The 27,283-nt window shown below is 41.4% G+C and overlaps 1 protein-coding gene across 2 annotated transcripts in view; it reads left to right on the top strand.

The window, feature by feature from the left end:
* Positions 1 to 16,844, top strand: part of LOC112636242 (thiamine transporter 2-like) — a 28,643-nt gene extending 11,799 nt beyond the window's left edge. The window contains exons 2-7 of one of the 2 annotated variants that reach the window (XM_025404806.1): positions 120 to 271; positions 1,293 to 1,488; positions 2,858 to 3,686; positions 5,906 to 6,098; positions 13,742 to 13,883; positions 14,490 to 15,252. In XM_025404806.1, coding sequence (XP_025260591.1) covers positions 1,309 to 1,488; positions 2,858 to 3,686; positions 5,906 to 6,098; positions 13,742 to 13,883; positions 14,490 to 14,666 — 1,521 coding nt within the window. In that variant the 5' untranslated portion in view covers positions 120 to 271; positions 1,293 to 1,308 and the 3' untranslated portion in view covers positions 14,667 to 15,252. Of the gene's footprint in view, positions 1 to 119; positions 272 to 1,292; positions 1,489 to 2,857; positions 3,687 to 5,905; positions 6,099 to 13,741; positions 13,884 to 14,489 lie in introns of both variants that reach the window. The other variant, XM_025404805.1, reaches the window with a different exon arrangement.
* Positions 16,845 to 27,283: the final 10,439 nt, after the last annotated feature.

Here is a 27,283-nt window from a genome sequence, read left to right as displayed (position 1 = left end):
ACTTCAGCCTGGGCAACAGAGCAAGACTCCATCTCAAAAAAAAATCAGGTTTTCATCACATCAAAGATGCCAAAAAGAATAAGCATCACTTAATTTTCTCTTTGTTTCCATTTGATCAGCCATGGATTGTTACAGAACTTCACCAAGCAATTCCTGGATTTACCCCACTGTGATCCTCTGCATATTTGGTTTTTTCTCCATGATGAGACCCTCAGAACCATTCCTTATCCCATATTTATCTGAACCAGATAAAAACCTGTCCAGTGCAGAGGTAAGTTAACATACATACGTATCTTAATGTGGTTTTTAAATTTTACAGGACTTGAACAAGGATACGGGGCTTCCCTCAACTTGAAATAAGATGAACACATTAAACTCAGTGAGCCCGATTTTCATAATATGTGTCACATAGAGAACTTTTCAAACTATTTCCTCCTCATACTTGCAGAAAATAGGAGCCAAAACACATTACAAGGGTTAACAAATTTTTAACTCGCATAGAGTGCTAACATTTGTGTTAATGATAGGAGCCTTTCAGGTCTCCACTGATTCTATTATACTAATCCTAAAACAGCATCACTGGCAGGCACAGGATCTAAATCTAAATAAACTCTCAGGCTGCTGAGGGATAAGCAGGAGCTAAAGAATTGTGGTATTTCTTTATGACACTGTTTACCAGCAGGTGAGCCATTAACAGCTTTATCTCCCAGCCCTTGCCTCCTTCTCTGAAATGCCAGATTCTCTTACTTAAAAGAGCAACGTCTTTTTTGTTGCTGTTTGACATGGAGTCTCACTCTGTCATGCAGGCTGGAGTGCAGTGGTGTGATTTTGGCTCACTGCAACCTATGCCTCCCAGGTTCAAACAATTCTCCTGCCTCAGCCTCCTGAGTAGCTGGGACTACAGGCATGAGCCACCACGCCTGGCTAATTTTTGTATTTTTAGTAGAGACAGGGTTTCACCATGTTGGCCAGGCTGGTCTCGAACTTCTAGCCTCAAGAGATTCGCCCTCCTCGGTCTCCCAAAGTGCTGGGATTACAGACATGAGCCACTGCCCCCGGCCTCGCATTTCTTTATAAGAAGTACAACAAGAAAATGCACTGACCTAACTGTAAAATTACCCTGGGCTGATTTTACAATCTCCAGCCTCAGCCTTGAAAACACTATGTAAAGTGTGTGGCTTCACCTGCAAGGCTAATTGGTGCCTCGGGTGGTGAGGTGGCAAGGACAGAAAGGCAAGCTTGTTCTGTAGTATCAGATCACTTAGGGACAACCGTGTTTCCGAGTTGCTCAGGTTGAAGCATGCCACAATGAAGACAACAAAGGACAGATGCAGGGTCAGAAGCAACTCAATGAGTCCACTGGGGTCTGCTTCTGCAGCCACTATGGACCAGTTAATAGACCCTCCCTCCAAGGAGCAGCTCAGTTGTGTGGTCTTTGCTCTGTGGTCTCCTGCTTTCTCCAGCAACCTCAGTGATCCAGGTGTCAAGGTGGGTAAGTTCTGTGATTTGAGACGTTGCGGCACTCACCCATCATGCCCCACAGATCAGCAACTCCAGTCCTTCCTATTATGAAAATTGATATCCTATGCATTTCTGACTAAATCCGTGAGATGATCCATATTAAATTGAGGTACAGACAAATCAGCAGAATGGTTAGGGGGAGACGGGGGAAGGTTGGGAACCTAGTAAATTTGCCCAGGAAGGAAAATGAGATGCATTACCTGCTTCCACTCTATAATGTGGCAAAGTTATTTACTCTTTCCCTATCTTCCCATATCTTTCCAGATGTTGGAAGGACTGAAACATTTGACATAGTGATAGATCACATGAAAATAAAGGCTGTTGGATTCTTTTTGTTGTTGTTGCTGAGATGGAGTCTTGCTCTGTTGCCCAGGCTGGAGTGCAGTGGCACGATCTCGGCTCTCTGCAACCTCTTCCTCCCAGGTTCAACCGATTCTCCTGCCTCAGCCTCCCGAGTAGCAGGGATTACAGGTGTCCGCCACCATGCCTGGCTAATTTTTGTATTTTTAGTAGAGACAGGGTTTCATCCTGTTGGCCAGGCTGGTCTCGAACTCCTGACATCGTGATTCACCTGCCTCAGCCTCCCAAAATGCTGGGATTACAGGCTTGAGCCACTACGCCCAGCCTGGATTCTTTTAACATTATAGTCTACTTGTCTAATGTTAGTATTTGAACAAGAAAGAAATGGTATTTTTTAAGAATCTTGGGCCGGGTGTGGTGGCTCACGCCTGTAATCCTAGCACTTTGGGAGGCTGAGGCAGGTGGATCACCTGAAGTCAGGAGTTCAAGACCAACCTGATCAACATGGTGAAACCCCGTTTCTTCTAAAATACAAAAATTAGCCGGGCATGATGGCGGGTGCCTGTAATCCCAGCTACTCGGGAGGCTGAAATGGGAGAATAGCCTGAACCCGGGAGACGGTGGTTGCAGTAAGCCAAGATCGGGCCACTGCACTCCAGCCTGGGTGGCTGAGCAAGACTCCATCTCAAAAAAAAAAAAAAAAAAAAAAGAATCTGAAAAACGTAGAAGTGTCCAAACGCTTTTTAACTCATCTACTCAACTGTACATACTATTTAAACTTAATATATAATTCAGATTGCACAATAAGCCAATATATTCTTCTACCGGGCTTTATCTAAGTGTATAAGTTGGTTGGTTTTTACCAATGGGAAAGGAGACTACCTTTTCTTAGTGATTTCCTTGAAAATGAGTTTTCTCATTATGTTTCTCCGTAACGCGAATAATTTCCAATTGGATGCAGAATTTGAGATACAAACCACAGGTACCTTAGTAAAGTACCAGTGCTTCACGGTCATGCAGTGTACTAACTTTGCAGATAACAAATGAGATATTCCCTGTTTGGACATACTCCTACCTGGTGCTGCTGCTGCCTGTGTTTGTCCTCACCGATTACGTCCGCTACAAGCCAGTCATCATCTTGCAAGGTATCAGTTTCATCATTACCTGGCTGCTGCTCTTGTTTGGCCAAGGAGTGAAGACCATGCAGGTTGTAGAGTTCTTCTACGGGATGGTGACCGCCACCGAGGTGGCCTACTACGCCTACATATACAGCGTGGTCAGCCCCGAGCACTACCAGAGAGTGAGTGGCTACTGCAGGAGCGTCACGCTGGTCGCCTACACAGCAGGGTCCGTGCTGGCCCAACTCTTGGTATCCCTGGCGAACCTGTCATACTTTTACCTCAACGTCATATCCTTGGCCTCTGTCTCCATAGCCTTCCTTTTCTCACTTTTCCTACCAATGCCCAAGAAAAGCATGTTTTTTCATGCAAAACCCAGCAGAGAAATAAAGAAGTCATCGAGTGTGAATCCAGTATTAGAGGAAACTCACGAAGGTGAAGCGCCAGACTGTGAAAAGCAGAAACCCACATCAGAAATACCCAGCACTTCAGGGAAGCTGAATAAGGGCCAGCTGAACAGCCTGAAACCCAGGAATGTGACTGTGGAAGTTTTTGTGCAGTGGTTCCAAGATCTGAAGGAGTGCTACTCCTCAAAACGTCTTTTCTACTGGTCTCTCTGGTGGGCTTTTGCCACAGCAGGTTTTAACCAGATTTTGAACTATGTTCAAATCCTGTGGGATTACAAGGCACCTTCCCAAGATTCTTCCATCTATAATGGGGCTGTAGAAGCTACCGCAACCTTTGGAGGTGAGCAAATGTCACTTAATCTTCCTTTGTTGGCTTTTCCCCCTTAAGACCGTTTCTCCAGGTACCGAACTTCATGGTGCGAATTAGCTCTGTTCAGAAGGCAGCATAATTTTTTTCAATCAAGAATGAAAGTCACTGGAAAAACAAGAATACCATGATTTTCTACCGTATTGTAGTTCCAACAAGTAACTCTTTTTCTTTTCTTTTTTTTTTTTTTTTTTTTGAGACAGAGTGTCGCTCTGTCACCCAGGCTGGAGTGCAGTGGTGTGATCTCAGCTCACTGCAACCTCCACCTCCCAGGTTCAAGCTATTCTCCTGCCTCACCCTCCCAAGTAGCTGGGACTACAGGCGTGTGCCACCACGCCCAGCTAAGTTTTTCTGTATTTTTAGTAGATACGGGGTTTCACCATGTTGCCCAGGATGGTCTCGATCTCTTGACCTCATGATCTGCCCGCCTCAGCCTCCCAAAGTGCTGGGATTACAGGCATGAGCCACTGCACCCAGCCACAACAGGTAACTCTTAGGAGCTCAGGGCTTAGCACCAAACAATGAAATTCTAGTTGAATCCCTAAGATTCCAATTCATCATTAGCACAAAGGTTAATAACATGCCCTGTTCTTTTAGGATTATTTTTAATATCAAAATATATACATATATGTGTGTATGTTTTTATTATTTTAGAAAATAAATTAAGGATTCCAAATTCTCACTGAGGGTTTCGTTAATACAGGCTTTGAACTAAGTAGCATGCACCTAAAACAGTTCTAGGCTATATACCAACAACTTTCAAAAGCAGCTTTCTCATGATATTTAAATGAGGGGTGAAAGAGATGTGAAAGTCAGGATTTTAATATCAGAGGGAAATCTGTCTTTGAAGTTTAATCTACAATAAATGTTTATTTCCTAATAACTGGAAGCTTAAATGTCAAATGAGACTTTGAAGGTATTTTTTAGGAAGTGAGATTTTGCCCCACCCTCATTTACAAAAGGTTTTAGAAAACTCATGTGACCTCTATTTTATTATTATCTCCCTTTTGGGAAGCTTCAAGTTTAACTCCTGGAAACTAGGACTGTGCCAGAATTGCTTCACTGAAATTGTTGCTCCTACATTGCAAATCCATGGGGAGAAAATAATTATTTTTTTTCCTCTGTAGTCATGATCATATGTGGGAAAGTTAGTCATATGTCTGTGTAGTACATTGAAATCTAAATACCTTTTGTTTATTTATTTATTTTAGACAGAGTCTTACTCTGTTACCCAGACTGGACTGCAGTGGCATGATTTCAGCTCATTGCAACCTCTGCCTCCCGGGTTCAAGCGATTCTCCTGCCTCAGCCTCCTGAGTAGCTGGGATTGCAGGCACCCGCCACCATGCTGGCTAATGATTGTATTTTTAGTAGAGACGGGGTTTCACCATGTTGGCCAGGCTGGTCTCTAACTCCTGACCTGAAGTGATCCACGCCCTTCGGCCTCCCAAAGTGCTGGGATTACAGGAGTGTGCCACTGTCCCCAGCCCTAAATACCTTTTACTTTTGTTGAAGAGAACCACACACAAGTACTAACCCTAATTACTGTCAATTATTCAATTTCTTGAACTCTGTCAGTCTATACCGATGTTTTCACCCAAAGCTTCTCAAGTAAATTATGTCAGATGTTGAAGACTTTAGAGTGGAGATTGGAAATAAGACTAAGATTACTAAAGATTCATAATAAAGACTAACACTGGGTGGGGCAAGAAAAAAGACTAAAGCTATCCATGTAACACATCTGATACTCATCACTGAAAAAGACTTACAGCAAAAACCGAGAAAAGAAAGGCAAATAGAGAGGCCACATGTGTTCCCAGAGAATTGATTTCATCCTTTTCCATCCCTGCACGTTGTGTTGAGTGACTAGGTTAACGTATCATTTCTCCTTACACTGCCGTGGTTAGGAACCTTTCTGGCCCCTCTGGAGAGTACAGTGCCTGGTGTATAGTTGATACTAATTAAAAGTGTGATGACTAAGTGACCGAAAGAATAGCAAGTGAAAAGAAAAGCCAGAAGAAGACGTGGTTGAGAAAAGGATAGATCCACATTCAGGTCGATCACACAATTTTGTGAGAGCAATATATTTATCTTTCAGAATTACCCGAGACCTGGGTTTTTAAGAGAGGGCGTTGATGTTTTCTTGCATGCAAAGTCATTGTGTTTGATTGCTTTCAATGTTTTGTTTTCAGGGGCTGTGGCTGCTTTTGCAGTGGGTTATGTGAAAGTCAACTGGGACCTTCTGGGAGAGCTGGCTCTGGCGGTCTTCTCAGTTGTCAATGCAGGTTCTCTATTTCTCATGCATTACACAGCCAACATCTGGGTGTGCTATGCTGGCTATTTGATATTCAAGTCCAGCTATATGCTTCTTATAACCATAGCAGTGTAAGTTTTACCAACCACTCCTAAAACTGAACTGTATTATTCTCTCTTCTGTCTTCCTAAGCTTTCTCTAAGAACTTCAGAAGGATTTTAGTCAATTGCAATATTAGATGTTAACTACTTTATATTAAATTAGACACAACTAAGCCAACTTTTCGTTTAACTATTTGCTCTCTGAATATTGCTACAATATACCTTTAGTCATCAAGGGAAAAAACTCTGCAGGTTTATAAACCAAAAGCAATGATACATTGTCAGGTTTTTCTTTTTGTTTTGTTTTGTTTGAGAGATGGTCTGGCTCTCTTGCCCAGGCTGGAGTGTAGTGGTGTGGTCACGATCACGGCTCAATGCAGCCTTGACTTCCCAGGCTCAGGTGAGTCTCCAACCTCAACCTCCTGAGCAGTTGGGACGACAAGCATGTGCCACCATACCTAGCTAATTTTTCACATTTTGTAAAGATGGGGTTTCACCATGTTGCTCAGGCTGGTCTCAAACTCCTGGGCTCAAGCGATCCACCTACCTTGGCCTCCCAAAGTGCTGGAATTACAGGTGCGAGCCACTACATCTAGCAACATTGTCAGGTTTTGATTTGTTTATTTCCAGCAACTTTCCACATAAGGTGTGATGTGATCTGCTTTTAAATGGTTAGGTTTAGATTTCATTCCTACTTTCATTTGGTTGCTGGAGAAATTCTAGGCACATACTTTTGTGACACAAAAGATTCTCAGGAAAGTTATTAAAAAGTTGGAGACTAAAAAAAGTAGATGCAAAGATAACAAGAAACCTTTAGCTGCAGTCATGTATGGAACCAAGTAGTTTTTCTTTTCTTTCTTTTTGAGACAGGGTCTCACCTGGGCAGGAGTGCAGTAGTGCAAACATAGCACACCACAACCTTGATCTCCTGGGCTCAAGCAGTCCTCCCAACTCAGCCTCCTGAGTAACTGAAACCACTGGTGCACACATGCCTGGCTAAATTTTTAATGTTCATTTTTGTAAAGACAGAGTGTCACTATGTTCCCCAGGCTGGTCTCGAACCCCCGGGCTCAAGTAATCCTCTGGCCTCAGCTTTCCAAAATGGTAGGATTACAGGTATGACCCACCTTGCCAGGTCTAGTTCTTAATCATTTTCTAAAAATGATTTCTGGGATTTAGAGTTTCCTATCATTTTTGCTTCTCAGAGATCTCTTTAAGAAAGAGATCTTTAAGAAAGAGATCTCAGCTCTTTAAGAAAGAGATCTTTCTTTAAGATCTTTAAGAGATCTCTTTGTTTCTCAGAGATCTCTTTAAGAAAATGATTAAAAAACCATTTGGTTTCATATAAAAGTACAGCTAAAGCTGACTGCAGAAAATATGCTTTGCTATTAACCAAAAGAGATGAGAAACATTTGAATTTCAAATTGCATGAAAGAAGTGGAGACAACAGCTTCATCGAGTTTTGGTTTTAATTTGTGAAAAAAGTGTTTTATAAACAATTTACCACACAGAAATATGAGCAGTCCGGGGAAAAAATCATCAAAGGAAAAAAAAATTAGTTGGTATGTTTATTTTCTTCATGGAAATGTCTTAGTTTAATCAGAATCATGCATCTTAGGTTGCTTTTTTTTTAATGTGAGGATTTTGTTAAATGATAAAGGATTATATCATTTCTTTGCATTAAAAAAGAAATATTCATGGCTGGGCACAGTGGCTCACATCTGTAATCCCAGCACTTTGGGAGGCCAAAGCAGGTGGATCACCTGAGGTCAGGAGTTCAAGACCAGCCTGGCCAATATGGTTAAACCCCGTATCTACTAAAAATACAAAAATTAGCTGGGCATGGTGGTGAGCACCCGTAATCCCTGCTACTGGGGAGGCTGAGGCAGAAGAATCACTTGAACCTGGGAGGCGGAGGTTGCACATTCTCATCAGCATTTATTGCTTGTCTTTTGGATAATTCTAATTGAAGTGAGATAATATCTCATTGTAGTTTTGATTTCCATTTCTCTGATCAATGATGTCGAGCACCTTTTCATGTATCTGTTTGCCATTTGCATGTCTTTAAAGAAACGTCTATTCAGATTTTTGCCCATTTTTCATCTGATTATTAGACTTTTTTTCCCTATAGAGTTGTTTGAACTCCTTCTATAGTCTGGTTTTTAACCCCTTGTCTCGTGGGTAGTTTGCAGATTTGTTTTTCCATTCTGTGGGTTGCCTCTTTCCTTGGCTGTGCAGGAGCTTTTTAACTTGATGTGATCCCATTTGTCCATTTTTGCTTTGGTTGCCTGCATTTGTGGGGTACTCAAGAAATATTTGCCCACTCCAATGTCCCAGAGAATTTCCCCAATGTTTTCTTGTAGTTGTTTCATAATTTGTTTTCTTGTAGTTGTTTCATAATTTGAGGTCTTAGATTTAAGTCATTAATCCATTTGGACTTGATTTTGTATATGGTGAGAAATAGGGGTCTACTTTCATTCATTCTTCTGCATATGGATATTCAGTTTTCCCAGCACCATTTACTGAAGAGACTGTCTTTTCCCCAATGTATGTTCCTGGCATCTTTGTTGAAAATGAGTTTACTGTAGATGTGTGGGTTCACTACTGGGTTTCTGGGTTCACTCTTCTGTTCCATTGGTCTACATGTCTGCTTTTATGTCAGAACTATGCTGTTTTGGTTACTATAGCTCTATAGTATAATTCAAAGTCAGGTAATGTGATTCCTCCAGTTTTTTGTTGTTGTTGTTTCATTTTGTTTTGTTTTGCTTAGGATAGCTTTGACTATTCTGGGTCTTCTGTGGTTTCACATAAATTTTAGAATTGTTTTTTCTATTTCTGTGAAGAATATCCTTGGCATTTTTATAGGGATTACATTGAATCTGTAGATTGCTTTGGATAGTATGGGCATTTTAACAATACTGATTCCTCCAGTCCACAAATATGGAATATCATTCCATTTTGTGTGTGTGTGTCCTCTTCAATTTCTTGTATCAGTGTTTTATAGTTTTCATTGCAAAGATCTTTCACTTCTTTAGTTAATTCTTAGGTATTTTATTTTATCTATTGTAAATAGGATTACTTTTTTGATTTCTTTTTCAGATTGTTCTCTGTTTGCATATAGAAATGTTATGGAGTTTTGTATGTTGATTTTATGTCCTGCAAATATACTGAACTTATTTATCAGCTCTAATAGTTTATTGGTAAGAGTCTAAGTTTTCCTAAATGTAAGATCATATTGTCTGCAAGCAAGGATAATTTGACTTGATCCTTTCCAATGTGGATGCCCTTTATTTCTTTCTCTTGTCTGATTGTTCTAGATAGGACTTCCAGTGCTATGTTGAATAGTGGTGGTAAAAGTAGGCATCCTTGTCAGTTTTCTCCCATTCAGTCTGATACTAGCTGTATGTCTGTCATATATAGCTTTTATTATATGGAGTATGTTCCTTCTATACCCAGTTTTTTAAGGGTGTTTATCAAGAAGGGATGTTGAATTGTATCACATGCTTTATTTAGCATCAATTGAATGATCATAGTTTTTGTCCTTCATTCTGTTGATGTGACTTATCACATTGATTGATTTGCATATGTTAAATGATCCTTGCATCCCTGGGATAAATCCCACTTAGTCATGATAGATTATCTTTCTCATGTATTGTTGAATTCAGTTTGCTAGTATTTTGTTGAGAATTTTTGCATTGATATTCATCAGAGATTGGCCTGTAGTTGTTTTTTGTTTTTAATGTGCCTTTGTCTGGTTTTGTTGTTAGGGTAATACTGGCCTGGTAGAATGAGTTTGGAAGTGTTCCCTCCTCTGTTTTTTAGAATAATTTGGATAGGATTGGAATTAGTTCTTTTATAGAATTCAGAAGTGAAGCCATTGGGTCCTGGGCTTTCCTTTAGTGGGAGGCTTTTTATTATGTCTTCAATCTCATTACTTGTTATTGGTCTGCTCAGGTTTTGGATTTCTCCATGGTTCAATCTGAGTAGGTTGTTTGTATCTAGGAATTTATCCATTTCTTCTAGATTTTCCAATTTATTGGCATATACTTGATCACAGTAGCCACTGATGATTCTTTGAATTTCTGCAGTATTGGTTTTAATGTCTCCTTTTACATCTCTAGTTTTATTTACTTGGGCCTTCTCTCTTTTTCTTAGTCTGGCTAAAGGTTTGTCAATTTTATCTTTTCTAAAATCCAACTTTTTGTTTCATTGACCTTTTGTATTGTTTTCTTCATTTCAATTTCATTTCTTTCTGCTCTGATGTTTATTATTTCTTTTCTTCTACTAATTTTGGGTTACGTTTACTCTTGCTTTTCTAGTTCTTTAAGATGCATCATTAGGTTATTTATTTGAGGTGTCTCTTCTTTTTTTTTTTTTTTTTTTTTTTTTTTTTTAAGAGACAGGGTCTTGCTGTGTTGCCCAGGCTGGAGTGCACTGGCATGATCATCTCTACTCACTGCAACCTTTGCCCTCCTGGGCTCAAGTGATCCTCCTGCCTCAGACTCCTGAGAAGCTGGGACCACAAACGTGCACCACCACGCCTGGCTAATTTTTTGTATTTTTGGTAGAGACGGAGTTTCACTATATTGACCAGGCTGGTCTAGAACTCTGGAGCTCAAGTGATTCATCTGCCTCAGCCTTGCAGAATGCTGGAATTACACACATGGGCCACCACACTCGGCCTCTCTTCTTTTTTTATGTAGGCACTTGTAACTATAAACTTCCCTCTTAGTACTGTTTTCACTGTGTCCTATAGGTTTTGGCATGTTGTGTTTCCGTTATCATTTGTTTCAAGAAATTTTTCAATTTCTCTCAATTTTTCAATTTCTTCATTGACCCACTGGTCATTCGGGGCATATTGTTTAATTTCCATGTGTTTCTATAGTTTCCAAAATCCCTCTTGTTGATTTCTAGTTTTATTCTATTGTGGTCAGAGACAATGTTTGATATTAATTATTTCAAATTTTTGAATATGTTTTAAGAGTTGTTTTGTGACCTAACATGGTTTATCCTTGACAATGATCCATATGCTGAGAACAGTATGTATTCTGTGGCCAATGAAAAGTTCTGTAAATATCTATTAGGTCCATTTTTTCTATAGTACAGATTAAGTCTGATGTTTCTTTATTGATTTTCTATCTGGAAAATCTATCCAGTGCTGAAAGTGGGGTTTTAAAGTCTCTAGCTATTATTGTATTGCATTCTCTTATCTCTTTCTAGTTCTAATATTTGCTTTATATATGGGTGCTCCAGTGTTGGGTGCATATATATTTACAATTTTTATATCCTCTTGCTGAATTGACCCTTTTATCATTGTATAATGACCTTTGTCTCTAGTTTCTGTCTTGAAATTTAGTCTCTCTGCTATAAGTATAGCTACAAACCCTGTTTTTTTGTTTATTTCCATTGGCATGGCACACCTTTGTCCATCACTCCATTTTCAGTCTATGTATGTCTTTATAGGTAAAAGGTATTTCTTGTAGGCAACAGATCATTGGGTCTTTCTAAAAATCCATTCAACCACTCTCTTTTGAAGAGTTTAAACTGATACGTAAGGACTTACTCCTGTTATTTTGTTATTTCTTTTCTGGTTTTGTGGCCTTTTTCCTTTTCTTTCTTCCTTTTAGTGAAGGTGGTTTTCTCTGGTGATATAATTTAATTTCTTTTTTACTTTTTGGGTATCCATTGTATGTTTTTCAATTTGAGATTACCGTGAGGCTTGCAAATACTATCTTATAACCCATGATTTTAAGCTGGTAACAACTTAAGACTATTTGCATAAACAAACAAGCAAAAAGAAAACTAATAAAAACTCTACAGTATAACTTTGTCCTCCTGCTTTTTAACTTTTTGTTGTTTCTCTTTATATCTTATTGTACTGTCTTGAAAATTTGTAGTTACTATTTTTGATTGGTTCATCTTTTAGTCTTTCTACTTACAAGAGTAGTTTATACACCTGTTGCAGTGTGATAATATTCTGTGTTGTTCTATGTGCTTATTATCGCAAGTGAGTTTTGTGCCTTTACATGTTTTCTTATTGCTCATGAACGTCCTTTTCTTAGAGATGGAAGTACTCCCTTTAGCATTTCTTGTAGGACAGGTCTGGTGTTGATGAAATCCCTCAGCTTCTATTTGTTTGGGATGGTCTTTATTTCTCCTTCAGGTTTGATATTTTCACTGGATATACCATTCTAGGGTAAAGGTTTTTCGCCTTCAGCACTTTAAATATGTCCTGCCACTCCCTGGTTCTAAGTCTTTTCTAAGACTGAAAAGTGTGCTGCCAGACATGGGGCCTCTATTGTATGTTATTTATTTCCTTTCTCTTGCTCCTTTTAAAATCCTTTTTTTTTTTTTTTTTTTTTTGAGAAGGAGTCTCGCTCTGCAATCCCGGCTCACTGCAACCTCCACCTCCTGGGTTCAAGCGATTCTCCTGCCTCAGCCTCCTGAGTAGCTGAGATTACAGGCACACACCACCACGCCTGGCTAATTTTTGTATTTTTAGTAGTGATGGGGTTTCACCATGTTGGCCAGGATGGTCTTAATCTCTTGACCTTGTGATCCACCTGCCTTGGCCTCCCAAAGTGCTAGAATTACAGGTGTGAGCCACAACGCCCAGCCTAGAATCCTTTCTTTATCCTTAACCTTTAGGAGTTTGATTATTAAATGCATTTAAGTAGTCTTCTTTGGGTTAAATTTGCTTGATGTTCTGTAACCTTGTCCTCGGATATTGATATCTTTCTCTAGTTTTGGGAAGTTCTCTGATATTATCCCTTTGAATTAACTTTCTACCTCATCTGTTTCTTTACCTCCTCTTTAAGGCCAATAACTTAGATTTTCCCTTTTGAGGCTATTTTCTAGATATTGTAGGTGTGCCTCATTCTTCTTTTTTCTGTTGTCTCCTGACTGTATTTTTAAATAGCTTGTCTTCAAGCTTGCTAATTATTTCTTCTGCTTGATCAGTTCTGCTGGTATGAGATTCTGATGCATTCTTCAGTATGTCAATTGCATTTTTCAACCCCAGCATTTCTGCTTGATTCTTTTTAATTATTTCAATCTCTTTATTCAGTTTATCTGACAGAATTCTCAATTCCTTGTTTGTGTTATCTTGAATTTCTTTGAGTTTTCTTAACACAGCTATTTTGAATTCTGTGTCTGAAAGGTCGTATATCGGTTTCTCCAGGATTGGTCCCTGGTGCCTTATTTAGTTTGTTTACTGAGAACATGTTTTCCTGGATGATCTTGATGCTTATGGATGTCCATCAGTGTCAGGGTATTGAAGAGTTGTATTTATTGTAGTCTTTGCTCTCTGGGCTTTTTTGTACCTGTCCTCCTTGGGAAGGCTTTCTAGGTATTCAGAAGGTTTTGGGTGTTATGATCTAAACTTTATCTGCATTAGGGAGCACCCCAAGCCCAGTAACACTGTGGTTCTAGCAGACTCTTAGAGGTACTGCTTTGGTGACCTTGGATAAGATCCAGAAGAATTTTCTGGATTACCAGACAGAGACGCTTGTTATTTTCCCTCACTTTCTCCTAGACAGTCTCTCTCTTTCTCTTTGCTGGACTACCTGGAGCTGGAGGTGGGTGACACAGGTACCCCTGTGGGCACTAATTTCTATCTTTTGAAGACTTCCACCCATGTTATGGTTAAAATGCTTATTTATGTTTAATGATAGATTTCAGATTGCAGTTAATCTGAGTGTGGAACGCTATGCCCTGGTATTTGGAATCAACACCTTTATTGCCTTGGTGATTCAGACCATCATAACTGTGATTGTAGTAGATCAGAGAGGGCTCAACTTGCCAGTCAGCATTCAGGTAAGCTGTAATACTTCTGTTTTCAACTAGGTAACCTCAAAGGTTTCTCAACCTTGCAACAAGCAATATTTAAATTTCTTGAGTTCCTTGGTTAAGCAAATTTTAATATATACAACTCCTTAATTATCATACTGTAACACACCAAGTATGTTTTGAGCAATAATTGCAACTAGGACAACATTTACCTGGATAATGCAGGTAAGAAGTAACTTCAGTGCTTAAATTTATTCTTGGAGACATTGAATGTAACATTGCACCAGCCTCCAAACAAAGACATAGAGACAAATCAATGAATTTTAGTGTTGTTTTGTTTTGTTTTGTTTTTTACTATTGATGATAGTAGCTATGATTTTAACCCAAGCAACCTGCTCTGAAGCCAAGACTCTTAGTCACTGTATTGCTTACATCTTCTTACTTGATCTTGATTTCTTACTTGATCTTGATTTCTTACTTGATAGGAGAGTATTGTTCAACCTAAATGACCCCACATTAAAAACCTGGGTCTCAGTTACCCCATAATCCAAGCAAACCAACAGTATTATGTTGTATTATCATTGACATAGATGGTCATATTTTATATGTGGCTAATGATTTGTTTTTCTCCAGTTTTTAGTTTATGGGAGCTATTTTGCAGTAATTGCTGGAATTTTCCTAATGAGAAGCATGTATATTATCTACTCAACCAAATCCCAGAAGGATGTACAGAGCCCTGCTCCAAGCGAGGATCCAGATATGTCTCACCCAGAGGAAGAGAGTAATGTCATCATGTCAACAAAACTCTAACCTCATTGCAACAACTGCAGCAGTGGCTTTCAAAGCTATGCAATAATAAGGAAGGATTTTGAGATGGGTGGCATATGTTTTGCCATAACCTGACATGCTTTTTGCAAATCGGGATTCCAATGGACCTTTCAAAACCACAACGAAACCTCAGTTTTAGACGAGTTCTCTATCTGCCCAATTTTACTGGATGCAATTGACAGAACCCATCGTCATAATTAAACAACCCATATTGGGGACCCCCCTGTGACCAGTAGCAGCTGGAAAATTCTGGTTTTTCTCACTTGTACGGACATGCAGATGGTATGGAACCAAACCATGAGAAAACTCCAGCCATCCTGGAGTTGGTATTCACCATTTGTGGGGAGAAACACTAACTGGACGGACCCTATTGCTTGGCTTAAATACTTGTTTGATCTTACCAAAGAAGTCAACGCATGGGACCTTTTCGTCACACAAGCCATTTTCTTTCTTCTTCTAATAAGTGTATTTCTGTTTAAGTTATAGTTCTCCAAGAGAATTACAAGGTTTATCCCATTTCTAAGGGCTTGTCTTCAACTCTGATAACAGCATTATTCACAAGTTATGATTTGATAGTATTATTATTTAATTTTTTATGATTATTTTCCATGTTGTGCTCTGAGTTTTGCTGTTGAAAGTCTACCTCAAGAATAGCTCCAGACCCTCTTGTGTATTTGCAGAATGACACTCAGGTCATTTCCCAGTGGCCTGGGAGAGGCAGGGAGCCTTCTCTCCACCACCATATAGAGGTGTTAATGCATCTATGGGCCAGGTGCAGTGGCTCACTCCTGTAATCCCAGCAATTTGGGAGGCCAAGGTGGGAGTTTTGCTTGAGGCCAGAGGTTCAAGACCAGCCTGGGCAACACAGTGAGACCTGACTCTACTAAAAAATTTTAAAATTAGCTGGGCAGCATGGTGTGTGCCTGTAGTCTCAGCTACTTGGGAGGTCATGGCGGGAGGATGGGTTGAGCACAGGAGTCAGAGGCCGCAGTGAGCTATAATTGCACCACTGCACTCCAGCCTGGGCAACAGAGTAAGACTCTCATCCCCCTCTCCCAAAAAACAGCACCTGTGTGATGTCTGTCTAAAATAGGAACACTTAAAGGAGGTTTCTAGAAGTATTAGAAATAAGAAAACACTGATGGAGGGAGTGGAATGAAACACCTGTTTTTTGTTTGTTTGTTTTGAGACAGAGTCTCGCTCTCTCACCCAGCCTGGAATGCAGTGGCGTGATCTTGGCTCACTGCAAACTCCGCCTCCTGGGTTCAAGCCATTCTCCTGCCTCAGGCTCCTGAATAGGTGGGACTATGGGTGCGCACCACCATGCCTGGTTAATTTTTATATTTTCAGTAGAGATGGGGTTTCACCATATTGGCCAGGCTGGTCTCAAATTCTTGACTTCAGGTGATCTGCCTGCCTCGGCCTCCCAAAGAGCTGAGATTACAGATGTGAACCATCATGCCGACCAAAACACCTAATTTTTAAATGGCAGCAATTGTGCTACATAAAATGTGTCAACATTTTAAAGAGTTTTTAACATTTTTTTGATGAATTCTGCTGAAAATTATCTGAACATACCTGTTTTTTGAAACCTCAAGAAGGGATGCATTGAGCAGTCTGACAGTGAGAATAAAGAATGCTGAGTCAAGATTTATATCAGGGCTGGCAGCTGTGGCTCACACCTGTCATCCCAGCAATTTGGGAGGCTGAGGTGAGAGGATAATTTGAGGGTCGGAGTATGAGACCATCTTGGCCAACATAGCAAGACCCTGTCTCTAAAACAAATCAAAACAATCTTTAATTGCATTTTGATATGGTTTGGATCTGTGTCCCCACCAAATCTCATGTTGAAGTGTAATCCCCAGTGTTAGAGGTGGGGCCGGCTGGCAGGTGACTGGATCATGGGAGTGAATTCTTCATGAATGGTTTAGCACCATCCCCTCAGTGCTGTTCTCATGACAGCGAGTTATCGCAAGATCTGGTTGTTTAAAAGTGGGTAGCACCTCCTCGCTCTCTCTTTCTCCTGCTTTGGCCATGTGAAGATGCCTGCTCCCACTTTGCCTTCTGCCATGAGTAAAAGCTCCCTGAGGACTCCCAGAAGCAGATGCTGCCATGCTTCCTATATAGCCTGTGAGCCAATTAAACGCCTTTTCTTACAAATTACCTAGTCTCAGGTGTTTCTTCATAGCAATGTGATAATGGACTAATATGTTTCTCAACTATACTTCTCTCCAAATCCCCAAATTCATTCACTGGACTAAGATCCAGCCCAAGAACCAATGCACTCACTTAGTGGAGAAAACGAGGAACATTCCTACTTACATTGAAGGCAAGGAAGGAATGGCTGCTATTCTTTTTTTTGATAGAATCTTGCTCTGTCACCCAGGCTGGGGTGCAGTGATACAATCTCAGCTCACTGCAACCTCTGCCTCCCGGGTTCAAGCAATTCTCCTGCCTTAGCCTCCTGAGTAGCTGGGATTATAGGCGCCCGCCACCCTGCCCAGCTAATTTTTGTATGTTTAGTAGAGACGGGGTTTCACCATGTTGGTCAGGCTGGTCTCGAACTCCTGGTCTCAGGTCATCCGCCTGTCTCAGCCTCCCAAAGTGTTGGGATTACAGGCGTGAACCACCTCACACTCAGTCCATTATCCTTTTTTAACGTATTATACTGGAGGTGTTAGGCATCACAATTCGACAAACAAGAAAAATCAGAAGTCAAAAATTGGAAAGGAGGCCAGGTGCAGTGGCTCACGCCTGTAATCCCAACACTTTGGGAGGCTGAGGCGGACAGATCACATGAGGCCAGGAATTGTAGGCAAGCCTGGGAAACATGGTGAAACCCCGTATGTACTAAAACCAACAAAATTAGCCGAGTGTGGTGCATGCCTGTAATCCCAGTCACTCGGTGGCTGAAGCATAAGAATCACTTAACCCGGGAGGCAGAGGTTGCAGTGAGTTGAGATTGTGCCACTGCACTCCAGCCTGAGCGACAGAGTGAGACCCAAAGGGGACCAACAAATGCATTATGATTCATTCACATATTCACCTATAACAAAATTAACTGCTAAAAAATGAGGAAGATCTTTAGTGACACAGAACTCTAAGAGCTCTATTATCAAGTGGAAAAAAAGTCAAGCACCAAAGTAATAATGAATGCAGCAACTCAGCATTTGTACAAAAAGGAGAAAAACATCTGTATTGGCTTACATATGCATATAACTTTTCTAAAAAGACAAATGAGGCCAGGCACGGTGGCTCATGCCTGTAATCCTAGCACTTTGGGAGGCTGAGGCAGGTGGATTGCTTGAGTTCAGGTATTCGAGACCAGTCTGGGCAACATGGTAAAACCCTGTCTCTACAAAAAATACAAAAATTAGCTGGGCATGGTGGCTTGCACCTGTACTCCCAGCTACTTGAGGAGGAGGAGAAAGGAGGATCGCTTGAGCCTGGAGGTGGAGGTTGCAGTGAGTTGAGATCGCGCCACTGCACTCCAGCCTGGGTGACAGAGTGAGACCCTGTCTAGAACAAACGAACCAACAATCAAACAAATAAATCAATAAACAAATGAAACTCATACCAATGATTGTCCACTGTGGAGTAATGGGAAATGGGAGGGAGACATCACATTCTCTGGCATCTGATGCTTGCACCAAATGAATAACCCACCAGTAAATTAAAATACTACTTTTACAAAAAAGCATTTAACCTCTTGGGAAATAAATCTGCATTGAAGAATAAGGAGCTGGAGATTTGCTATGCAACCATTATAGTGGTTTTATATTTTTGGTAATGTGAATGAATTACTGAATGTGCATTTATAATTAAAAGGAACAAACAACAGAAGAAAAAAATAAGTAGGCCTGGTCAGGCACCATGGCTTATGCCTGAAATCCCAGCATTTTGGGAGGCTAAGGTGGGAGGATCGCTTGAGCTCAGGAGTTCAAGACCACCCTGGGCAACATAGTGAGACTCTGTCTCAAAAAAATTAATAATAATAATTAGACCTGATACTGAAAAATTAAATTAAAATTTTTTATTTGGTATCTCATTAATGAAAAAAAATTTTTTAAATAACGACCCCTCATATAAGCACCAGTCACTTTGGGGTGTCATTTGATGATCAATCCCAACTGTGATTCCTCAGTCAGGAAAGAGCCTCATAGGCATATGAAACTGGTTCAAAGTCAAGCACGCAGGAAATAGTGAAGGTGCAATTTGAATTCAAGTATGTCTGACCACTGTGGTCTTTCTATGATACCACCCTGCTCTATACTCAACACAGGAGAGTATTGTATCCACTCATGAAAGATAAAATCCAGAGCGGGGTCCCTATTTCCCCGGTCCATGGACTGGTACTGGTCGGTGGCCTGTTAGGAACTGGGCCGCACAGCAGGAGGTGAGCAGCAGGTGAGTGAGCAAAGCTTCATCTGTATTTACAGCTGCTCCCCATTGCTCACATTACCACTTGAGCTCTGCCTCCTGTCAGATCAGCGGAGGCATTAGATTCTCATAGGAGTGGGAACGCTGCTGTGAGCAGTGCATGCTGGAGATCTAGGTTGCATGCTCCTTATGAGAATCTAATATCTGATGTCTGTCACCGTCTCCTATCACTCCCAGATGGCACCATTTAGTTGCAGGAAAACAAGCTCAGGGCTCCCACCAGTTCTACATTATGGTGAGTTGCATAATTATTTCATTATGTATTACAATGAAATAGTAATAGAAATACAGTGCCCAAGGCCAGGCACAGTGGCTTATGCCCATAATCTCAGCACTTTGGGAGGCCGAGGCAGACAGATCACTTGAGGTCAGGAGTTCGAGACCAGCCTGCCCAACATGGTGAAACACCGTCTCTACTAAAAATACAAAAATTAGCCTAGCATGGTGGCGGGCACCTGTAATCCCAGCTACTCGGGAGGCTGAGGTAGGAGAATTGCTTGAACCTGGGAGGCAGGGGTTGCAGTGAGCCAAGATCGTGCCACTGCACTCCAGCCGGGGTGACAGAGTGAGACTCTGTCTAAAAAAAAAGAAAAAAGAAAAGAAATACAGTGCACATTAAATGCAATGTGCTTGAATCATCCTGAAACCATCCCCTCTACCCAGTCTGTGGAAAAATTGTCCTCCACAAAACCAGTCCCTGGTGCCAAAAAGTTTGGGGACCACTAACCAGCAAAATGTCAACTTACAGGATTGCAGGGAAATTAAGTGTTGTGAATTTTAAAGTATATTTTAGAATAACTCAGGAGTAGCTAGAAAACATTTTGATCTAAAGAATTTTTATATTTCAAAAGTTTCTTACATAACTGCCCTTTACTGGGCACCATAAAATCAGTGACGGTTGGCGAGGTGTGGTGGCTCATGCCTGCAATCCCAGCACTTTGAGAGGCGAAGGCAGTAGGGTTGCTTGAGGCCAGGAAGTCAAGACCAGCCTGGACAACATAGTGAGACCAGGTCTCTACAAAAAACTTTTTAAAAATTTTGCTGGGTGTGAGTCTGTAGTCTTGACTACTCAGGAGGCTGAGGCAGGAGGATCATTTGAGCCCAGGAGTTTGAGGCTGCAGTGACATATGATTTTGCCACTGCTCTTCAGCCTGGGTGACAGAGACCCCATATTCTAAAGAAAAAAAAATCAGTGAATTTAAAGTAAAAAGGATGGCATGGTCCCTCTTTTAAGGACTAGTAGACTAGCAGTAAGATAAATAGGATCAGTAGCCAAACACATGCTCTTCCAGAGAGAGGTTAAGGCCAAAAGAGCAGATTCCCAGATGCATGCTAGGAGGGCCGATCCACTCCACCTGCTCAGGGCAAGGAACTCATGACAGAAAGAAACTACTGATCACTGAGCTGAGTCCTGAGTGTGAGCTGTTGAGAACTTTCAGAACATTTAAGATTATCTGCGTACTTGTATTTTTTCAGATGCAGTAGGTTTTATACATTGTTCCAATGTGATTTATAACTCTGAACAGCAACCCTTCCCTTTTAGTATTTAAATTATAAATAGGGATGGTTTTTACTTTATTATTTTTTTAAGGATGTGATGCTTGGCTCTGTGTCCCCACTCAAATCTCACCTTGAATTGTAATCCCCATAATTCCCACGTGTCAAGGGCAGGACCAGGTGGAAGTTATTGAATCATGGCGGTGATTTCCCCCACGCTGTTCTCATGGAAGTGATTAGTTCTCATGAGAGCTGATGGTTTTATAAGCATATGGCATTTCCGCTGCTTGCAGTCACTCTGTCCTGCCGCCTTGTGAAGATGCTTAGCCTTGTGCCATGATTGTAAGTTTCCTGAGGCCTCCCAAGCCATGCTGAACTGTGAGTCGATTAAACCTCTTTCCTTTATAAATTACCCAGTCTCAAGTATTTCTTCATAGCAGTGTGAGAACAGACCAATACAGGTTGGTTTTTAAATGGAGATATATTTTGAACCTAAGGAAAAAAGTTAATTTTCAATTATTTCCTTCTCGATATGGCCTTTTTTTGGTTGCTATGCCTCTTTTCTAAAATTAAAACAATGATTATCTGAATAGAAAACTATTCCAAGTAAGAGACATGGCCGGGCGCAGTAGCTCATGCCTGTAATCCCAGCACTTTGGGAAGCCGAGGTGGATGGATCACCTGAGGTCGGGAGTTCGAGACCAGCCTGACCAACATGGAGAAACCCCGTCTCTACTAAAACTACAAAATTAAACAGGTGTGGTTGTGCATAGCTGTAATCGGGAGACTGAGGCAGGAGAATCGCTTGAACTCAAGAGGCAGAGGCTACAGTGAGCCGAGATCGTGCCATTGCACTCCAGCCTGGGTGACAGAGTGAGACTCCATCTCAAAAAAACAAACAAACAAAACATAATCCTATGGCCAGGCACGGTGGTTCATACCTGTAATCTCAGCACACTGGGAGGCGAAGGCGGGTGAATCACAAGGTCAGGAGTTCGAGATCAGTCTGGCCAACATAGTAAAACCCTGTCTCTACTAAAAATACAACAATTAGCCAGGTGTGGTGGCATGCACCTGTAGTCCCAGCTACTCAGGAGGCTGAGGCAGCAGAATTGCTTAAACCCGGGAGGCAAAGGTTGCAGTGAGCCAAGATCACACCATTGCACTCCGGGCTAGGTGACAGAGTGAAACTCCGTCTCAAAAAAAAAAAAGAGAGAGACACAATCCTGTGGATCCTGTGGTCCACCTATATTCACTTTAACTGTAATGCTCTACAAGAAACTTTTGCCATCTCTGTATCTTTTTCTTTTTTTTTTTTTTTAAATATTGAGTCTCACTTTGTTGCCCAGACTAGAGTGCAGTGGTGTGATCTCGGCCTCACTGCCACCTCCTCCTTCCGGGTTCATGCAATTCTCCTGCCTCAGCCTCTTGAGTAGCCAGGAATTCAGGTGTTCGCCACCACACCCTGCTAATGTTTCGTATTTTTAATCGGGACGGGGTTTCACCATGTTGGCCAGACTGGTCTCAAACTCCTGACCTCAAGTGATCTGCCTGCCTCAGCCTCCCAAAGTGCTGGGATTATAGGTGTGAGCCACCGTGCCTAGCCTATCATGTCTGTATCTATTATCTTTTTCTCCACCGGTAATTTGACCAACCTTAAAACACATTTTAAAGAACGTGTGTATCTGAATACCTGTTTTCAATTTCTCAATAGCTACAGACTATGTGTACATTTTACTGACAAGAATGGAAAGTCTCCTTCAGGGTTTAACACTTAAGAGACCTCATGACGGCTGGGCGCGGTGGCTCACGCCTGTAATCCCAGCACTTTGGGAGGCCGAGGCGGGCGGATCACAAGGTCAGGAGATCGAGACCACGGTGAAACCCCGTCTCTACTAAAAATACAAAAAAAAAATTAGCCAGGCACGGTGGCGGGCACCTGTAGTCCCAGCTACTCAGGAGGCTGAGGCAGGAGAATGGCGTGAACCTGGGAGGCGGAGCTTGCAGTGAGCTGAGATCGCGCCACTGCACTCCAGCCTGGGCGACAGAGCGAGACTGCGTCTCAAAAAAAAAAAAAAAAGAGACCTCATGACTACTAGCTTCCTTCCCTTCCTAGCAAAATTCTGTGGACTCTAGTTTGTCATTTTCATTCCCCACTAGGAGACTGTCACTGATGCACTATGCAAAACATTATCCTGGAGTGATTATTTATTAGTGATCCCTCCGTTTCACTTATAGGTCGACAAAACTTAATCTTGACCTATAAACTGTTTCAAAATAATCATTAATTTTTTTCATGAAGAAAAAGACACACGAAGAGTTACCAGTCAGATTAGTACTATGCAAAATCAACCTGAAACCATGATCTAAACTAGGAAAGAGTTTGGAAAGGTAATTCCAGTTTTATCAAATACACTCAGTTTAGGTGTTGTTGTTGTTGTTGTTGTTTGTTTGTTTTTTGTTTTTTGTTTTTTGAGATGGAGTCTTGCTCTGTTGCCTAGGCTGGAGGGCAGTGGTGCAATCTTGGCTCACTGCAAGCTCTGCCTCCTGGGTTCACGCCATTCTCCTGCCTCAGCCTCCCGAGTAGCTGGGACTATAGGCGCCCACCACCACGCCTGTCTAATTTTTTTTTTTTCTGTATTTTTAGTACAGATGGGGTTTCGCCATGTTAGCCAGGATGGTCTCAATCTCCTGACCTTGTGATCCACCAGCCTCCGCCTCCCAAAGTGCTGGGATTACAGGTGTGAGCCACTGTACCTGGCCCACTCAGTTTAGTTTTTAATAAGGATATTCCAGTGGCCAATCTACTTACCTGCTTTTGACTTTGTTTCAGTCATGGATCACTGCCAAAATTTATTGAGCCAATCTGGGGTTGTTCCTACAGTAATCATCTGTGTATATAGATTTTTCTCTCTACAGAGCGGCCAGAAGAGTTTTTCTTCTCTAATACCAGAACCAGAGAGAAATGTGGCCTCAAAGAAGAATACATGCTTAGTTTACGTTTACACTCACAGACAGACATTTATGATTCTTGGAGAATAAATAACAAAGATTCACATTTTTGTATTCACCTTAACCGGGATTCATTTCAGTGAAGCTTACTTAGTGTCACCTGTTTGCTTTTCCACACACACAAAAGTAGTGGAGGAAGGCTGGGATTCAGAACACTCAAATGCTTTATTTATACAGTATCTCAAGTTGTAAATTCTGACCAGATGATCCTATTGCCCTGGTCCTAAAATTAAAGTCTTACAAGGTAAAGGAAGACTTGAACAAATATTTCTCCAAAGGGAGTATTTATTCTTCTTTGAGGTCATCTCACCATTTTTTTAAGCAAATCCTAGAAGGTACCTCATCTGCTCTCGGGATTTATCCCAATATATCTGCAGGTCATGGAAATACAAGAAGGAGAAGATAAGAGGCTGCAGCATTTCACTTGCTTTGGGATAGAAATGTCACTTAAATCAGAAATTTACCCTTTTTCCAAGAACCATTTTCCTCCCCGCAATCACCTTCCCTCATTTAAACGATCCACCACTTGTCCTTGTTAAAACAAAATGAGAAATTTTTTCTGTCCTAAATGAAGACTTGAACCATTGGGCTAGTTTTATATTCTCCAAGTAAAGCCAAGAAAAGGGTGCACGGAGAATGACACTGATTGGAAGCCTAAATACCGCTACTTTTGGTGGCTAGACTAAAGGCAAAATGGGGGAGGAATGCAGTTTGCCTCAGAAACAGAAACAGGGCAGATACAGTCACATCTCAGACAGCTCTAGGGTGAGAAGGATCAAGTCAAAACAAAAGACAAGCTCTACATCCATGTATCTGCGTTATTTAGCTCTTTCTTATAAGTGAGAACATGCCATATTTGTCTTTCTGTATCTGAAGTATTTCACTTAAGATAATGGCTTCCAGTTCCATCCATCTTGTTGCAAAAGACATGATTTCATTCTTTATTGTGCCTGAATTGCATTTCAGGAAGGGTGGGGGTCCTGGGAGGGGTGGATTATGAGAAATTACTTAAGATGTATAATGTATATCATTCTTGTGATGGACACACTAAAAGCCTTGACTTCACCACTGGACTATCTATTCATGTAACAAAATTACACTGTGTCCCATAAATTTACACACACACACACACACACACACACACACAGGAATAACAAGCACAGCCCAAATTCAGCCCAGAAGATCCTCTGGAGCATCAATTCAACTACTCTTTTTTTAAATTTTACATTGGTAAATAGAGATGGAGGTCTCCCTGAGTTGCCCAGACTGGCCTTGAACTCCTGGGCTCAAGTGGTCCTCCTACCTAGGCCTTCCAAAGTGCTGGAATTATGGGCGTGAGCCACTGTGCCCAGCCAGTTCACCCGCTCTTAAAGGAAGACATTAGTAGACTATTGCCAGTAGCTCCTTCACTGCTCTGCCTTCTCTGTGGCTCTGCATGCGGCTTCTATTCCCCCAAGTTCAGATGGAAGGAAAGGAGCAGCAATATGGGATGGACATCTGCACCTTCCTCTATGCCTTCTTCTGTCCATTATCTTCCTCTTACCTAGAAATTGAGATTCAGAGAACCAAAGCTCTTCTGAATCTCTTAGGCAATCCATGTTATATTGTGACCAGAGTTGACTGAAACCAGAACAGTATTATGTGGGGGAAAAGAGAGGATGTTCCCTTTGTATCTACCCAGCATATTATAATTCAAGTTTTGTGGAATCATAAGACATCATCGTATAATTCTCACATATATAACAAGGCAAGAGAAGCTATTGAAGTATAAGGTGTTTTTACTTTACCTTATCAAAGTAAACATTCTTTAAGTCAGTTCACAAAATGGCTGTGCTATCTGTGCACATTCAGAGATCACTGTCAAGAACACGTTTTTTTTTTGTTTTTGTTTTTGTTTTTTTTTTTTTTTGAGATGGAGTCTTGCTCTGTCGCCCAGGCTGGAGTCAGTGGCACGATCCCAGGTCACTGCAACCTCCACCCTCTGGGTTCAAGCGATTCTCCTGCCTCAGCCTCCTGAGTAACTGGAATTATAGGCATGTGCCACCATGCCCAGCTAATTTTTAAATTTTAGTAGAGATGGGTTTCACCATGTTGGCCAGGCTGGTCTTGAACTCCTGACCTCAGATGTTCCATCCACCTCGGCCTCCCAAAGTGCTGGGATTACAGGCATGAGCCACTGTGCCCAACCAAGAATACTACTTATTAAGAAAAGAGTGATTAGAAAGCAGGGAACCCAACAATTCTACTTTTATTAGTCCCTTTATCAAGGGACCATGTGATTAAACCTTAATTGGATGGACTAATTCTCAATCATATTCTATTCCTTACAAAGTGTGTAAGTTATATAATACTCTTTGAGGCTCCATTTAATCAATGTAAAATTAAGAGATACTATCTATTCTATATATCCTGCTTATGTTTTATGTTTGTTTGTTTGTTTGTTTAAGACAGGGTCTCACTCCCATCACCCAGGCTGTAGTGCAGTGGCATAATCTCTGCTCACTGCAGCCTCTGCCTCTGGGGCTCAAGCAATTCTCCCACCTCAGCCTCCCAAGTGGCTGGGACTACAGGTGTACACTACCATGCCTGGCTGATTTTTGTATTTTTTTGTAGTGATGAGGTTTCTCCATGTTGCCCAGGCTGGTCTCAAACTCCTGGGCTCAAGCAGTCCAACTGCCTCAGCCTCCTAAAGTGCTGAGAATACAGGCATGAGCGACTGTGCTGGGCATCAGAACATATTACTTTTTAACAAACACCATTTGATTATGGAGATGACAGCAGAGAAAAAGATGAATACAGAGAAAGAAAATGAAAAGGTTGAATTGATGGTGGCAACGTGGTCTTAGCCAGCATTGGGACCTGGAGAAACTGCAGAAGGAAGTTCTAAAGAACGGTGGCCAGGTGCGGTGGCTCATGCCTGTAATCCCAGCACTTTGGGAGGCCGAGTCAGGTGGATCACCTGAGGTCAGGAGTTTGAGACCAGCCTGGGCAACATGACAAAATCCCGTCTCTACTAAAACTATAAAAATTAGCCGGGTGTGGTGGCTGCTGCCTGTAATACCAGCTGCTTCTGAGGCTGAGGCAGGAGAATCACTTGAACCTGGGAGGCGGAGGTTACAGTGAGCCAAGATCCCACCATTGCACTCCAGCCTGAGCAACAGAGTGAGACTCAGTCTCAAAACAAACAAACAAAAACAAGAATGGATGTGAGGGTCTCCAATTTTCATCATAGTTTCCCCATTAGGGGGCTTCCTTCCTGCCCGTTGTATCCTCCCTCTCAGCTGAAGAGTTAAAATAGGCATGAGGTTGACAGGACCTTGGTCACACTCTTGCCTTTTCCTCCTGAGGCAGCTTGTGACCCTTCTCACATTTCCTTCAGAGGGCAGAGGGAAGCACATGATAAGAGTCAGAGGTTAATCTAACTATCTGCATTTATTTTCTGATAATTCTGTTTTTGAAGACATTTTCTAAGAAACTGGAGTGTTCTACACTCATGTTTGTTGACATTTTGCAAGAAAAGCTTGGGCTTACTTTCTCATTGCCTCCTGCTGGTGAAATTCCAGTCTAGCTCTAGAATCTGGCATTACTCTGGGATTTTTGTTGTTGTTGTTGTTGTTCCTATATGCAAGTTTGAAATAGGAGGTAAATAT

The sequence above is a fragment of the Theropithecus gelada genome, chromosome 12 (assembly GCF_003255815.1).
Source record: "Theropithecus gelada isolate Dixy chromosome 12, Tgel_1.0, whole genome shotgun sequence".
Lineage (NCBI taxonomy): Eukaryota > Metazoa > Chordata > Mammalia > Primates > Cercopithecidae > Theropithecus > Theropithecus gelada.
This window is presented reverse-complemented; position numbering and strand designations above follow the sequence as displayed.